We start from the raw sequence: 14,335 nt of genomic DNA on the forward strand, positions 1-14,335 counted from the left end.
TGAATGGCCAAACTAGTTCTTAATACAACTTGAGGTATCTCATGATGCCTTCCCTTGGCCCACTGACTTGGTCTACTAGAGCCAAAAAGCTGGAAAGGTCCTAGAGGTCCTTTCACTCAACTATTCATTCAGGCAGAAACTCTCCCAAAAGCATCACTCACAGGAGCCCATCCAGCTTCTCTCTGAACTCTTCCAGAGTCTGGGGATTTATCATTACCCAAGGTACTCTCCTGTATATTCTTAAAACAGCTGGGGAGAATAGTTGTTGGAAAATGCTGAGACTCACCTCTCTCTTTTACCTACTGGTCTCCATTCTATCTTCCTGAACCAACATGTCCACTTGTTACATAAGAGCCCTCTGAACCCTGGTTGACATGTGTCAACCTGCTTCAGCTTGCTTTATGAAAATCCCTTCACCAAAGATGGAACTCTCCTACATCACTATCTGCTGCATTATTATGTGGTCTCCCAGGACTAGACTCTTGACGTGGGCTGCTTGGGGCACATGTCAGAAGGACTGTAACTTCTTTTGGTCTTTGTTCAGCCTCAAGCTGTGTTAGCTTCTTTGCTGCTCATGACATACTGCTATCTAGAATTGAGCTTGAATGTGAGCTGAGATTGCCACATCTTTGTGACCTAAGCAACTGTGAACACAACTTTATACCATCCTACATTTTTGCAACTTCTATTTTTTAGCCTTAATTTGCAGCACAGTGTATGGCACACAGTGGGGACTAAATGTTTGTCAAAACCCTGTTGGGAACCCTTGGATAGCCATGTTGGTTATTTTAGAAGTCTTCTATTTTGGGTCATCTATTGGGAACAATTTGTTCTTTTATTTCTTAAAAAAAAAAAAAGAGCGTGTGTGTGTGTGTGTGTGTTTAATAAGGGTCTAAGATCTTACTCCTGCCCCCCAAGGATATTTTGAATTTTTCTTAAGGTTTGGGACAATGTCCCTTAAAGGTTTTTATTAACATTTCTTCACTTATGTGATACTACCATCTCTGTACTAACCCAGTGGTAATACTAGTTTCCTGACTCCTTTTTCCACTCTTGTCAATGCAAGTCAACAATTAGTAGACCACATCTTTTAACAAATATCTTGGTATCTGAATTCCCTCAGTTTGGAAGATTCCAGAGCATCTAGATTTTCTAATTTGGCTTTGAAAAATATCTATATCTTCCAAATAGCTGTGTGGTCTATAATACACTTTACAATACCTTTTCTATAAGCTTCTTGGTCTTGACTGAAAAATATTTCACTGTTTCTATCTTCTACTTCATAATGTGAGTCTATACCTTCTTGACCCATGGCAATCTTTTCTAACCCTATAATGTATTTTTTCAAGTTAGTTTTATTCTTGCATATCTTTATTCTGAGCATGAGTTACATTCCATCTCCATGATGCCTGCGTATTTATCCTTGGCATTAAAAAATTGACATTATCAATGATTATTGTGGTAGGCAATGTTGACTGTCTTCTCAAAGATGTCTATATCCTAATAACCTGTTCTTTTACATGGCAATAGCAACTTTACAGAGAAATTACATAAGGACCTTGAGGTAGTGAGATTATCCTGGATTATCTGTGTGTGCCCAATCTAATCATGAGTCCTTAAAAGTGGAGATCCTTTCCCAGCTGTGGTCAGAGAAAGATGTAATAATGGAATAAAGGCAAAGAGAGATAGAAAGTTCTTGGCTTTGAAAGTAGAGGAAGGGGGGCATGAGCAAAGGAATGCAGGTGGCTTCTAGAAGCTAGAAAAGGCAAGGAAAAAGATTTTGCTGCTAGAACCTCCAGAAGGGTACACAACTCTGCCAATAGCTCGATCTTAGCCCAGTGAGATTCTTGTTGGACTCCTAAATACAGAACTTTAAGAGATACATTTCTGTTGTTTTGAGCCACTAAGTTTCTGGTAGCTTACTATAGTAGCAGTAGAAAATGAATATAACTATTGTGCTCTCTCTGGGAAGGAAAACATCTAAGCCATAGAGTATTGTTCCCCAACTTTCCCTTATTCTTCTGAGAATAACTGTTGTCTTCTTTTCTTAACTCTGTGGTTTGCCACAGTGTTCAGTTTTTACAGTTTTATAAAGGTATTTTCACAATACCCTACTCAAACTTAATTAAAAATCTTCTTGATCAGGCCATTGCGTCTTCTGCTAAACACTCATTTTTCTATTCACAGTAATATATGTACTGATCCCTTCCAAGAACCCATATTCTGATATTGTAGGCCATGATCCAGCAACTGAATCTCAGCCTTCCCCTTGCTATATGTACTTAGTTCTTGATTTCCTACATGTTCTGTTATCTTCCAAAATCATAACACTGAACTATGTTACCAAATCTTTGGACTTTAGTCCAAATATTCAGACTATAAGTTCTTTTGAAAGTACCATTAGTATTCATACAAACTAGGTAAAAATGGGAGATACTTGGTAGCTTAATATACACTGCATGATATTCTAACGTGTCTTATATGTCCTCCAGGGAAATGACACACCTTCTCTTCAGTCTCATTGGTTCTATGTGTGGCTATTTCCATTAAATTTTCCAAACCAAAATACCCCCAACCTCCTCTATGTCCATCTCCTTAGAACAAGTGTTTCATTACTTCCCAATACATGTTAACCCTCCGTGTTTTATGTGAAGCATGGAACGTGGTTTCCTTTTGGATGATTTAACTTTATTCTCTGGGATGTGGTTCATCCCTCTTCACTAACTTCAGAGGGGCACATAAAAAAAACCCTCCTTCTCCTCAACATCTCATTCTTCTATTAGTAACCTCAACACTAATTTAGATTCTGCTTGGTGTCCTTGAAATCTTTTTCTTTCTCCTTTCTCTCCTAGGTTGGGTGTGCTCCATGCTGTCTAAAGACCATTCATTCCAATGGTTTTCAAGTGTTTCACCTTTTATGTCAGAGAGAGCAGCTTACATTTATGGAGCACACAATCGGTGGCCCCCTGAGGCAGAAGGTTCACTTATGAACCTAGAGTTCTTCATTTTGCCTGCTGAAGCCATAGCATTGTTTTTGGGGTCAGCTTTGCTTCAATCTCTTAAATCAGCCTTGCTTATCATAAAGGGCTTTTTAGAACTTCCTAAGTCCACAGTTTGGAATTTCAATAGTGGCCCAGCTTGCTGATGTTCTGCACTATCACTGTACAATAACTTTTAAACACAGATTCTTGCCTAGCATTTTCACACATCAACATGTGCTTGGAATTAAATAATAATAATCGAGTGCTTACTATGTACCATAAAGTCCACATTCATTACTTTCCTTGAATTTTCACAATTATCATATGTGTTAGGTCCTAGTATACCCCCATTTTAAGATGAAAAACTGTGCTTAGAGAGTCCAAGTGATTTCCTCTAAGTCTTGCAGGTAGTAGGAGGTGGAGGTGAAATTCAAACCCAGAGCCTAAGTGTGTCTGCTTCCTCCCTGCTCGTGGCTACCAGCACCACTGCCAGCCCTATTTACCACTGCTTTCTTCTTGGCATTGGTTTCTTGTTGTCAGGTTAATTACTACCACTGATAATGTGGCTAACTCAAGGATGGGTTCATCTCAGTAGAAGTGTGGGGGGTAGGGTGGGGAGGAGGGTGGAGGGAAGAGAGAAAGAGAGAATTGACTTGAGGGACTTATTTTTAGTACATTCATGTGTGTGCAGACACAGAGTGATATGAAAAATATTTGTCAACCTATAATCGCCAACTAATTAGAATGATATCTTTTATATAATACTGGTGCTGGAGGCACCTTACTATGACAGGTATTACCCTAGTAGTTGCTGGATCTTCGGGGTGGTCTGAGAGATCCTGGGGAAGGCACTTAAGGATCCTCATGCCATAGCCATTTATCAACTGACAGCAGAACTTCTATATTTTTATGTAGAATATCAGCCCTATGTGGGTGGGTCTGAGGGAAGGAAAATATATTTCAGAGTGAGAAAAAGCTATTGCATACTCAAAGGTGTATTTGAAATATGTTAAATTTATATAACAAATCCCATCTCATCCTGTTCCAGTCCTTCCTTTACAGAGCAGCCAGAATAATCTTTCTAAAACAAAATCTGACAACTTCATTCCTCTGCTTAAAACTGTATGATGGATTCCGTGTCTGTCTCCTCCCCAGTGAGAAGAAATTCCTCAGCTTAGTGTTCATGAAGCCATATGATCTGGTCTCTGGTTGCCTTTTCAACATCTTCCCTCCCTCCCAACACATACACACATGCATGCGTGTGCACTCACACACACACACACACACACACACACACACACACACACCTCATCCCCCATCACATCAAAACTATTTGGTATTTCTGGAACATAGTGGGTTAGCTCATTCACTTTTACTCAAGAAATCCCCTCCTGTAAAGCTCCTACTAGTCCTTCAGTACTGAATCAAATGTCACTTCTTTGGGAAGCCTTACAATTCCCACCCGGGCTTCACTAAAAGCACGCCTATAGGTCTTAGTTCTGATCATCTTCTTTCATAATCATTGGGTTGCAGGTTAGCCTCTTACCTCAGATTGTGAACTCCATGCCCATATGTCCACAGCAGCTATCTTTCTTCATCCTTGTAGCCTCTACTGTTACCTCAATGCCTAATTCATGGAAGGTACTCAAGAAATACTCAAGAGGATAAAGCATTTGCTTCCATAATCTCATTTATCCATACATACCAAGGATGTGAGATGCTGGAGCTGAGGTACAGAGTTTTCTATATTGTACAGCCTTTATGTGGTAGGGCCATGTGTAATACAGTCTTCCAATTCCAGAAGGGAAAATTTGATGACATTATATTGGTTTATAATACTCCAATAATTAATACAGAAAAATCAAGTTAGGACCTTTTTGGGATATATTTCCCCTAAGGCTAGATTAGTTTTCCTCTCTAATGTCTTTCTCTGATTATACTACAGGAACCCATTCCTCAGGTCCTGTTGCATCAGGAAATTTACATGGATCTTTCTTTTAGAGAAGTGTGTCTTAATTGTAAAGTCTTATGCCTTATGCCTTGAGTCTTGGACCTATTTTGGGTCCTTCCTTTGTCTGTCCCTCCTTCTCTCCTTTTGGCTGCTGGCATTCTCTGGGCCTCCACATCCAGATGTTCCAGGACCAATGACTGTCTGCTGAGTCCTGGCTCCTCATATGGTCCTTGGGATCCACCAAGTCATCCATACCCCTAAGGTGCCTTCTAGGAATCTATAGCATGTAGGATTTTTAACCATGGCCTTATGCAGAGCTCACGTGCAGTTGTGTTGCATGACTTCTGACTATTTGTCTTCTAATGCTCCTCTCCAGCATGGCTGGAGATGCTCACCTCCAGCTCCTTGATCCCATATTAACCTTGGCATACTCAATGGCAAATTTCTCAAACTATCACCGCAGTTTTCTGCTGCCCATGACAATAGGATGGCAGTTAATTTCACTTTGGCTTTACATTACGTAGAAGGGTAGCTTACAGATAAGTATAAATTCGACAAGTGGCTGGTGAAATATTCTGTAAGGCCCTGGACTTAGCTTTAGACAGTTCCTGCATGCTGACATTGTTTTCAAGTGAAAAGTAAGCAAAAACAAAAACAAAACAAAACAATCCCAAAAAGGCAGAAAAACAAACAAACAAAAAATGTCTAGAGCTGTGCTGTCCAATATGGTAGACACATGTGGCTATTAGGCCTTGCAATATGGTCAGTCCTAATTGAGATGTTCTGTAAGAATAAAACACACACTTGATTTCAAATACAGTATGGAAAAAACGTATCTTTAATAGTTTTGATGTTGATTTTATGTTGAATGATACTATTTGAGATATTTGGGTTAAATAAAATAAGATGTTAAACTCAGTTTCTTTTTCAATGTGTGTAACAAAACATTTAAAATTCCATATGTGGCTTGCACAATTTTCTATTGGACTGCACTGCTCTAGAGGATTTGCCTGGTGGCTCTTTAATATTAGTAAGCTAAATGTGTATGGATAGACTCACAAGTTAGTGCATAATGAAAAAGCAGAAAAGGTTATGAATGACAGAAGGAAGCTTCTGCTCAGATTTTTAAATTTCTGTTCCCCGAATACACCGACATGCCACCTGCCTGACAAGCTTTTAAGAAGGTCTGATAATCCTCAGAGAAATGAGGCTGAACCAAATGGCATCTGTCTAAGTCTCACTGCATGGTGCCTAACCTCAGAGGCTTAAAATCAATATTGATTTTTTTCATTATTTTACCCTGGCATTTAAATATCCCTTAGATTTATTACCCTTAGGTTTCTGGTTAAGATTCAGTGATGGGTGTGAGAGCAGGGGTGGTAATAAGTTATGTAGATATCATTTAATTTATGAACTCTGGAGCTTTGAGGTAGCTTTCAGTTCAAGAAATATATTAACCACATCCACATCACCCTTCATTTTGCGGTGAGGATTTCCACGCTGGGTCCCTATTGTGCCACTTAATTTATGGTCTGGCCAGGTACATGGATCTGAGTACAATATTTCAATATAAGTTGCTCCTGCATTCAGAGGAGAAGAAGATGGGCTTCAAAGAAGCTGGCTGGACAGCTGATGGATTGCTCTCTCTCCTATACACAGGCTGGGGCTTTAAGTAGCTTTTAAAGCTTGTCAGTGGCTTGGGTCTTTTTCTGCTCTGAGAAGCTGCACACACCGGCCTGGACAAGCAGATCAGCCATGCTGCAGCAGGCAGAGGGCAGCTCCCAGAGTTACTTACGTTGACAGCCGTAGTGCCAGGAATTTCCCGGCAGACACTCATCACACTTAGGCCCTGTCGTTCCCGTCTTACACTCACAAAATCCTGAGCCATTACAACGATCATGGACTGAGCCCAAAGGGTTACAATAACACTCTGTAGAAACAAGACAACACACAGGCTGGAGACAAGTCTGCATGGCTTATAGGTTATCAACACAGGAGCGTCACTTAAATGCATCGCTTACTTAAAGAAAGATGTCCGCTAATGAAATGCTTTGGCAAATACAGCTATCTCAGGCCCCTTTATTTATTTCCTCAGCCTTCTGTGATGCTGTTTTTATGATATGGGAGGAAATTAACTGAAAACTTCCCGGGAAATAAGACATTATGCTCTTCATGGCTAACAGATCATAATAGAGATTCCATTTGTTAGGGCATTTTTAGATGGTTTAATGAACACCATGAGAAGTTTGTATATCAAGGATAAATCAATATGCCATCAGTGTAAAATCTGTTTTAAATTATTCAAATGGCCTTATCTGTTACACTCAATATTTGAGAACTGCTGAACATTTTTAAAGTGCAATATGAATGCACTTTGTTCACTCAAAGGCATTTTTACTTTATGATATGGGAAAGCACTTTAACTTATTTATATATATACTGTTTGGTATGAGCTTTTAGATACTCTATCTGCTAGGCATGTTAGTACGGTTTTTATGCAGCCTAGATTAACAATCATGAAAGAAAAATAAATTTTGTAATCCCAAGTAAATTTCAACACAGGCATAATTTGAGACATATATTTCATCATAATGTCTCCTGGCAGGACAAAACAACTTTGTCCAATGAAGAGTAAATAGAGTGTTTTCTGGATTCCTCACATACTCTTATACAGGATACTTTTGCTTCTGAAACTCTGTTTAGCTGAAAGGCTGAACCTGAAGTGGGGATTCCTTAGGTTTCCATTAGTTTGAAAGGTAATAACTGCTAGTTTGCAGCTTTGGGGACTTGGGGGCCAAAGTTTCTTTCCTTGTTACCCCACTGTATAATCTTGGAGAAGTCATTATGCCTCTCTCTCAGTTTCCTTTATACTAAAAGGGTCCTATTAAAAGGTTTTCTGGTTAAAAAGCAAGTAAAATCATACCAGCCAACCAACCAACCAACCAATGGAAGCCCTGAGAGCTTAGCTTAACAGCATCAAGTTTAGCGTTTTAGACTGGCAACAGAGATTCAAGGTTTAACGTTATAGAGAGGACTGGACATTTTGTTCTGGTTTTACTACAGGAATTAACTAGAGAATGTCTTCAGAAAATGTGGGAGACCTTACGATTATGATTTATTTCATGTTAGTCAATTTTTGAGTTCTGCATTATGGTGATATAAGCATTGATAAGACTAATAGTGATAGTGACATATGCAGGTAAAAATAAAACTAAATAAACTAAAATGTTCCCTCCTTGCCTGGCTTGGTTTGTATTTAATAACTAGAGTTTTAAGTCATCATTTTCTATTTTAATGTGTGTACATGCGAGTTGTTTAAAAAGGTTTTTTTTAAATAGTAATTTTGTATGGCTTTAAAATGTTTTGTGTACATATTTATACTATCAGTCTGTGCTTATACTTATTCAACATTTAATGTTTCTTACTATTTCAAGTGCATAAGTTGACAGTGAGTCACCAGCATTTTGCAAACCAGGGAGTAGAGTTATATCTAGCCAACAGGAATCCACACACCAGTCTAGTCATTTAGCCCATAGCAATTATATTAATATAAGGATTTAGATGGAAAGAAAGTAAATTTTTTTTTAAACATGGGACACCTAAACCAGTGATTGTCACAGGAAGGGTGATAAGTGTTATGTTATACAAACAGTAGGGAAAATAAGTGACAAGGAGAGGTGTGGTCTATTTACCACCTTATGTACAAATAACTTAGTTTTTTAAAGAATACCATGGTCAATGGTAGATATTGGTGATGGCCTTGGAGTATTGTATTTTATTAAATTAAACCAGGAAGAATATGCAGGACTGTTAGGCTAAAAAATAACATGAAATATTTTGGAGGTTTGATTAAAAAGTTACAGTACAATTGATTTATAGGTACTAGAAGTATCCTGTCTATAGAAGGTACCTCTGACTACCTGATCTTGGGTTTCAAGGGGAATAAAAAGACAATACTTCATAATTTGAGATACGTTTAGTAGCAAATGCTGAACCCTGTGTTTCATTCTGATGTCAAGCTTGTTACCAGAGATTATTAGCAGTGATTACCCAAGGTCATGAACCACATATCCTCTAACTTCCTGCTTAATGCTTGAGTTTATATGAAACAGAAGCATGCAAGGGTGTCATCTTCATGTAATTGCTGCGTAATACAGGGTAATTACATGCATCTTTGGAGACATGGCTGTGCTTGGAATTTGTATGAAAATGGGGAAATTCACCAGTAACCAATAAGCAGCAACCACTGTGGCAACACGGAATAGCCTGCATTTTATATCTGTCATAATATAAAATGACTCAAATAGTTTACGACATGTACTTCAATGCAGTCTATATTTTGTCGAGATTTGGCCTGTTCCCTCACAGCCAGTGTGGTGGATTTCATTGTCATTTGTTGAAGAGATGGCCAAAATGCCTCTTTTCCCCCTTAAATTTAGAGAAGACTTAGATGAAGTTCAAATTTTCTGAGATTGGTGCTTAATTCTGTGAAAGTGAATTGGGTAAATATCCATTCATTTTCATTAGTGCTTTCTATACAAAAAGGTATTAAACTCAATTATTTGTGATGTATGCTCTTCAATTTAATTCTCAGTCCTGGCTCAAGCCCTTTGGGGAGCTTAACTGTGGAAAAGAGTGAATAAGTTCATGCTTTCCCTTAGGGCAAACCTTGGCAATAGGGAGCCACAGGCTACCAATGGCTCTCAGAGAGCAAACTCCAGCCTTAGCCTGGTGTGTAGGCAGCTCTTCAAGTGGGAAAAGTGGAACCCATAGCTCTTATAGGACATAGCTTTTATTGTTATTGATTCATTGTACATATATATAGACTAAAGACAAAAGATAGACTATAGCATATATCAGCTAGCTACATTTTCCAATGCATTCTTTACAAACAATTTTACGCCTTAGAAAAAAGGCAGCAATTTAAGGAATTTTGGTATGTGGGGGAATATTATAGCCAATTTTAATGGTACCTAAAAGTTCTCATCTTTATGTTTACCAATTTACTTGGTTTGGAAAGTATAAAATACTGAATAGAAACATGTTTGCTTCAATAAAATAAAATTCCCCAAAGATTTATAATTTTAACTAACAAACTGTCTAGAAATGGAGATAACAAACGCTCTTGATTTTTTTCGGCAGGAGAAGAAATGTATATTCAGCTTTTTCATATTTCATCACTAGTTGATGTTATTCAAAAGACAAAAGCTAAACAGGCTGCCTTCCTGCCTGTAGATAATCAGAAATAGATTTACAACAGGACTAAACCTCTTAAAATTAAATAGTAAGTGCAGATTTTATACTTCATAAAATTACTTTAGGACTGGAAAAAGGCCAAAGCTTATAAGAAAGAATACTCTGAGTAAAACACTTTGGGATATTGTTAAGTTACCTGATATTAGAAATTTTATGGAATAAAATCTTTTCTTTTAAGGCCTTTTTCTCTGATTTGTTTAAAATACAGAAATTAACACTGTAAAACATGTTAATCTTAGGTATTTTATGAAAATGATTTTTATTCCTGCGTACCTATTTATTTTACCTTTTTTCTTGTTTCTGTATTTACTGTATGACATTTATATATCTTTACAAATGACATTCAGTGAAGTGTAGCTCTGCATTCAAAATTCAGACAGCTACATGTCTTTTGGGTTATTAATAGCCTCAAATCTTTGTAACCCCGATTGTTATAAAGGCCACTGAACTACTGTTCACAAACTCATGGTGGAATTGCTACTGTCATCCAAAAAGCATACCGTTTAAGTAAGAAGTCTGACAAGTTTAGTTTTGCTAATTATGTCAGGGTAGCTGGGAGAAGATGTTCAAGCTCTGAAGTCAGGAAGCTAACTCTTTGCTAAAGCTGTATAATTTGGTTCATTTCACCTTACTTTTCTCAACTAGAAAATAGAGGAAATTATCAGTGGAATACTTACCCCCCCTGGTTTTGTTAATAAGGATTAAGTAAAAACAAAACAAAACAAAACAAAAACAAAAACAAACCATATTTGCAAGTCAGTTCACAGTTTACCAAGTGTTTCCTGGGCATTCCATATGATCCCAGTTTGTTTGACTGGGAGTTCTGAAAGGACTTACCTAAGACATACAGCTATTAAATAGCAAAATGGGACTTGAACCCAGCTCTCCGGTCTCTAAGTCCAGTGATCTCTCCACTAATTCACAAATAATAAATAAGGAGGCACTTGGGAAAATAGAACATACTGTAGACATTAACTGTATTGTGTAAACTTGGTCTAACTGAATTCACAACAACTTGTAGGCCTAGTTTATGGGATTCTGGGCAAGTAGCCATATGATCTTGATGACCTAATCAGAAGACAATGATCTCCGAATTGCAGATTAGATTTCTTTTTTGATGAAAAAACCACCTGTCATTTTTCTGCATTTTTAAAAAATTTACATTAGTCTTTATGTGAAAAATTCTATTTTGAAAATTAGTTGCCAATGTATTTACCTACTGGTATGGTAACAGACACACATGTACCTTGACCATTTCAAATATATGCATTTCTTCAAAGTAAATTATGAAGTGAAATTCCATTTATTGTTTCTTATTTTTCCATCAGCTCCCTTTCTTAAAGACTGGTTCCACTGTGCAAAAGGTGGGAGAAATTTTTTGTCTGTGAAAACAGGTTCTCTCTCCAGTTGACCTGAGCAGTAGTCATGGTGGGTAGGGGATAGTGCTCAAGGGAATCCTGTGGACCCAGTTTTTCCTTATTTACCTTGGAAGCTATGAGAATTCATTGCCTATAATAGTTCTGAGAAATTGCTTCTGCTTTGGGGGGCTAGGAAAATTAAATAAATGGAATTTCCTTGCTATGGATGGAAAAGTCAGGCAAACTTCTATATTACCAGTTGCTAATGATTTTCAATTCCAATTGGCAATATTGTTAATCAATCAATGTTTGTTGATTACCAGTTATGTGCAAGAGTTTATCCTAATTTCTCATATCTATAATTAAGTCCCATATAATGAGTTTTCATTTTAAAAGTTGAATGTACAACATAAGCCTTTAAGATCAGTTTGATATTACCAGGTTTTAAGATTTCATGCAAAAAAAAGGAAGAAAGAATAATTGATAGAAAATTCTTCATCTTCTAAACAAGATTTCCAGATCATCATATTTAAAGCAACAAAAACATAAGGATTCAGAATATATTCCCCAATTCAACCGGCACAAGAGAATTTTAAGTCTACCACAAGGATGTTTTCTCCATTGAGAAAGTTCATTCTGGCTCAGCCGTGGTTCAAGTTAACAGCCTCTTCACCTTGAATAGCTCCCCATAGCTCGAAAGGCACAGAACAATAGCTGAAATTATAATGGAACTGACCTATGCACACATTCTCATCGTCCAGCTGTGCAGAAGCATTTCTGAAGTAGCCCAGCCTGCATAACTCACAGTGCTGCCCTCTAGTGTTGTGTTTACAGCTCACGCAAATGACTGTATTTAGCAGATCGATATAACTGCATCGATTGGAGTGGCCGAAGCATTCACAATCTTGCAAGGAAGAACAGAAATGTATACAGAGTGTATACAGTAGCAGAGTAATAGCACACTACATGCTTGGATAAAATGAGAAGTGGAGAAAAGATGGCAGAATGGCATTACATCTATGTGATGCAACATGACACATGGCGACCACAGGTGGTTGTGACTGGCATGGAAGTAGCATCTGTTTCAAGCAGGATAGAAAGGTTGGACATTCAGAACATGACCGAAGAGTGTTAATTCTTGGCATACAATATGAACAGAAGCATTTGCAGGTGTACACCTTTTAAAATTTGGGAAGGCTCGGTCGCCATTGATGCAAAAGTCTAATTTTTGCACAGTGAGAACTTTACTGTCTTTACATCACTTCCCCATTTTTTTCTTCATATTTGCACTCTTAGAAAAAGGGAGGGAAGTATGTGAGCATCTAGGGCCTGAGACTGCCATCACCCATGACTCCTTTGTTTAGTGTCATTATCATTTATGTTAAGACAGTAGCTCGGTCAGTGTTTCACAGAAATTGTGGCAAATTTAATAGGGATCTGGAGGACTAAACAATTCTCTATTTTTATTCCAAATGCTAACAGGAAAGACAGCCTTTGTAAGCCTTTCATCAGGCTAAATATGATGTTTGTTTATGTGTGAGAGAAAATACAAAAAACAGAGAGATGATTTGTATGGGAAAAGTGCTCTGAAGATTTCCTTTTCATTCAAATTTCAAGCTGAGTCCACTACAAAAGAAGGATTAGGCAGCTAGTGATTATGCAGTACTCCCAGATTTCCATTCTTTGTTTTCCCAGAATGTTGGAGATGCCTCTGAGGCTGAGGTCCTGATGGTGAGAAGAACTAGACAAGGAGATGGGGAAAGAGAAGGAGAGCAGGTGGGGAAGGGTGGGGAGTGATTACATTTTCTCTTGGTTGCATCTCAGCTAAAGCAAGAAGTTGTTCATCTAATTCAACATTTTTCAAAAAAGTGGTAAAGACAAAGCCTTTACCGGTAGCAATCACCATCAAATCAGATAGAAAAAGAAAAAAAAAAAAAAAAGACGGGAGAAGTAAGTAGGTAAGTAAGTAAGTAAGCTAATTTGTCTTCTCAAAATATGGGGGCAGGTGTAGCTGGATATTAATGAGGAAGGTCAACGGTGATACTGCAAAACCTTTATTTAGTTTATCCAAAAATACTCCTCTTTTTAATGTCTGACCTTTATTTTACCTCACTAGGAAGCCAAAGACAGCCACTACTTGAACCCATTCATTCATTCATTCATTCATTCCATATTTTATTGGGTTGATCTACCATGTGCCAGGCATTATGCAAGGGACTGAGTTACTCTTTTGGCTTAGATAAACTTTGGAAGTATCGCATTTGATGAGCAGAGTAACAATGAATAAGCACTGTCAAAATGAATAACGAAGATTAAGGAAGAGAGACTGGATTTTTTTTAAACATGCTGAAACTCATCGGAATGGTGTGGATTTATTTAGTGCAGAGCCGATTGCTATAGCAGAGGGTCAAGGTCCTGACAGAATAAAATAAAATGTGGATCAAAGCAGAGGAGGACACTGGATGTAGTGACTAGTGAAAGATACCAAGATTAGGGTCAGCACCTTGGGGATTCTAGATACTCAAAAGGGAAGCAAGAAGAAGGGGAGGCTCCTGAAGACAAGCTGGTTCCTTTAGGGGAGGTTAGCTCTGTCGTGTGTGTGTGTGTGTGTGTGTGTGTGTGTGCGCGCGCGCGCGCACCGCGCGCATGTTAGGGGCTGGGATCAGGAGGAAGCAGAGGGAGAAGAGCAGAGTGGGAAGGAGGCCTATGCAGTAGTTAAGGCATGCCATATTAATAATAATAAAACAATAACAACAAAAATAATAGAATTACAGATCACCAAATTAAAT

General features: G+C 38.0%; 1 protein-coding gene across 1 annotated transcript in view; it reads right to left on the reverse strand.

Moving 5' to 3' along the window:
- Positions 1 to 6,638: 6,638 nt before the first annotated feature.
- Positions 6,639 to 14,335, reverse strand: part of NTNG1 (netrin G1) — a 288,466-nt gene continuing 280,769 nt past the window's right edge. The window contains exons 6-7 of the mRNA XM_049616687.1: positions 12,283 to 12,450; positions 6,639 to 6,862 (exon numbers count right to left, since the gene is read on the reverse strand). Of these exons, the coding sequence (XP_049472644.1) occupies positions 6,720 to 6,862; positions 12,283 to 12,450 (311 nt within the window). The 3' untranslated portion in view covers positions 6,639 to 6,719. The remainder of the gene's footprint in view (positions 6,863 to 12,282; positions 12,451 to 14,335) is intronic.

The sequence above is a fragment of the Panthera uncia genome (genome assembly GCF_023721935.1).
Source record: "Panthera uncia isolate 11264 chromosome C1 unlocalized genomic scaffold, Puncia_PCG_1.0 HiC_scaffold_4, whole genome shotgun sequence".
Lineage (NCBI taxonomy): Eukaryota > Metazoa > Chordata > Mammalia > Carnivora > Felidae > Panthera > Panthera uncia.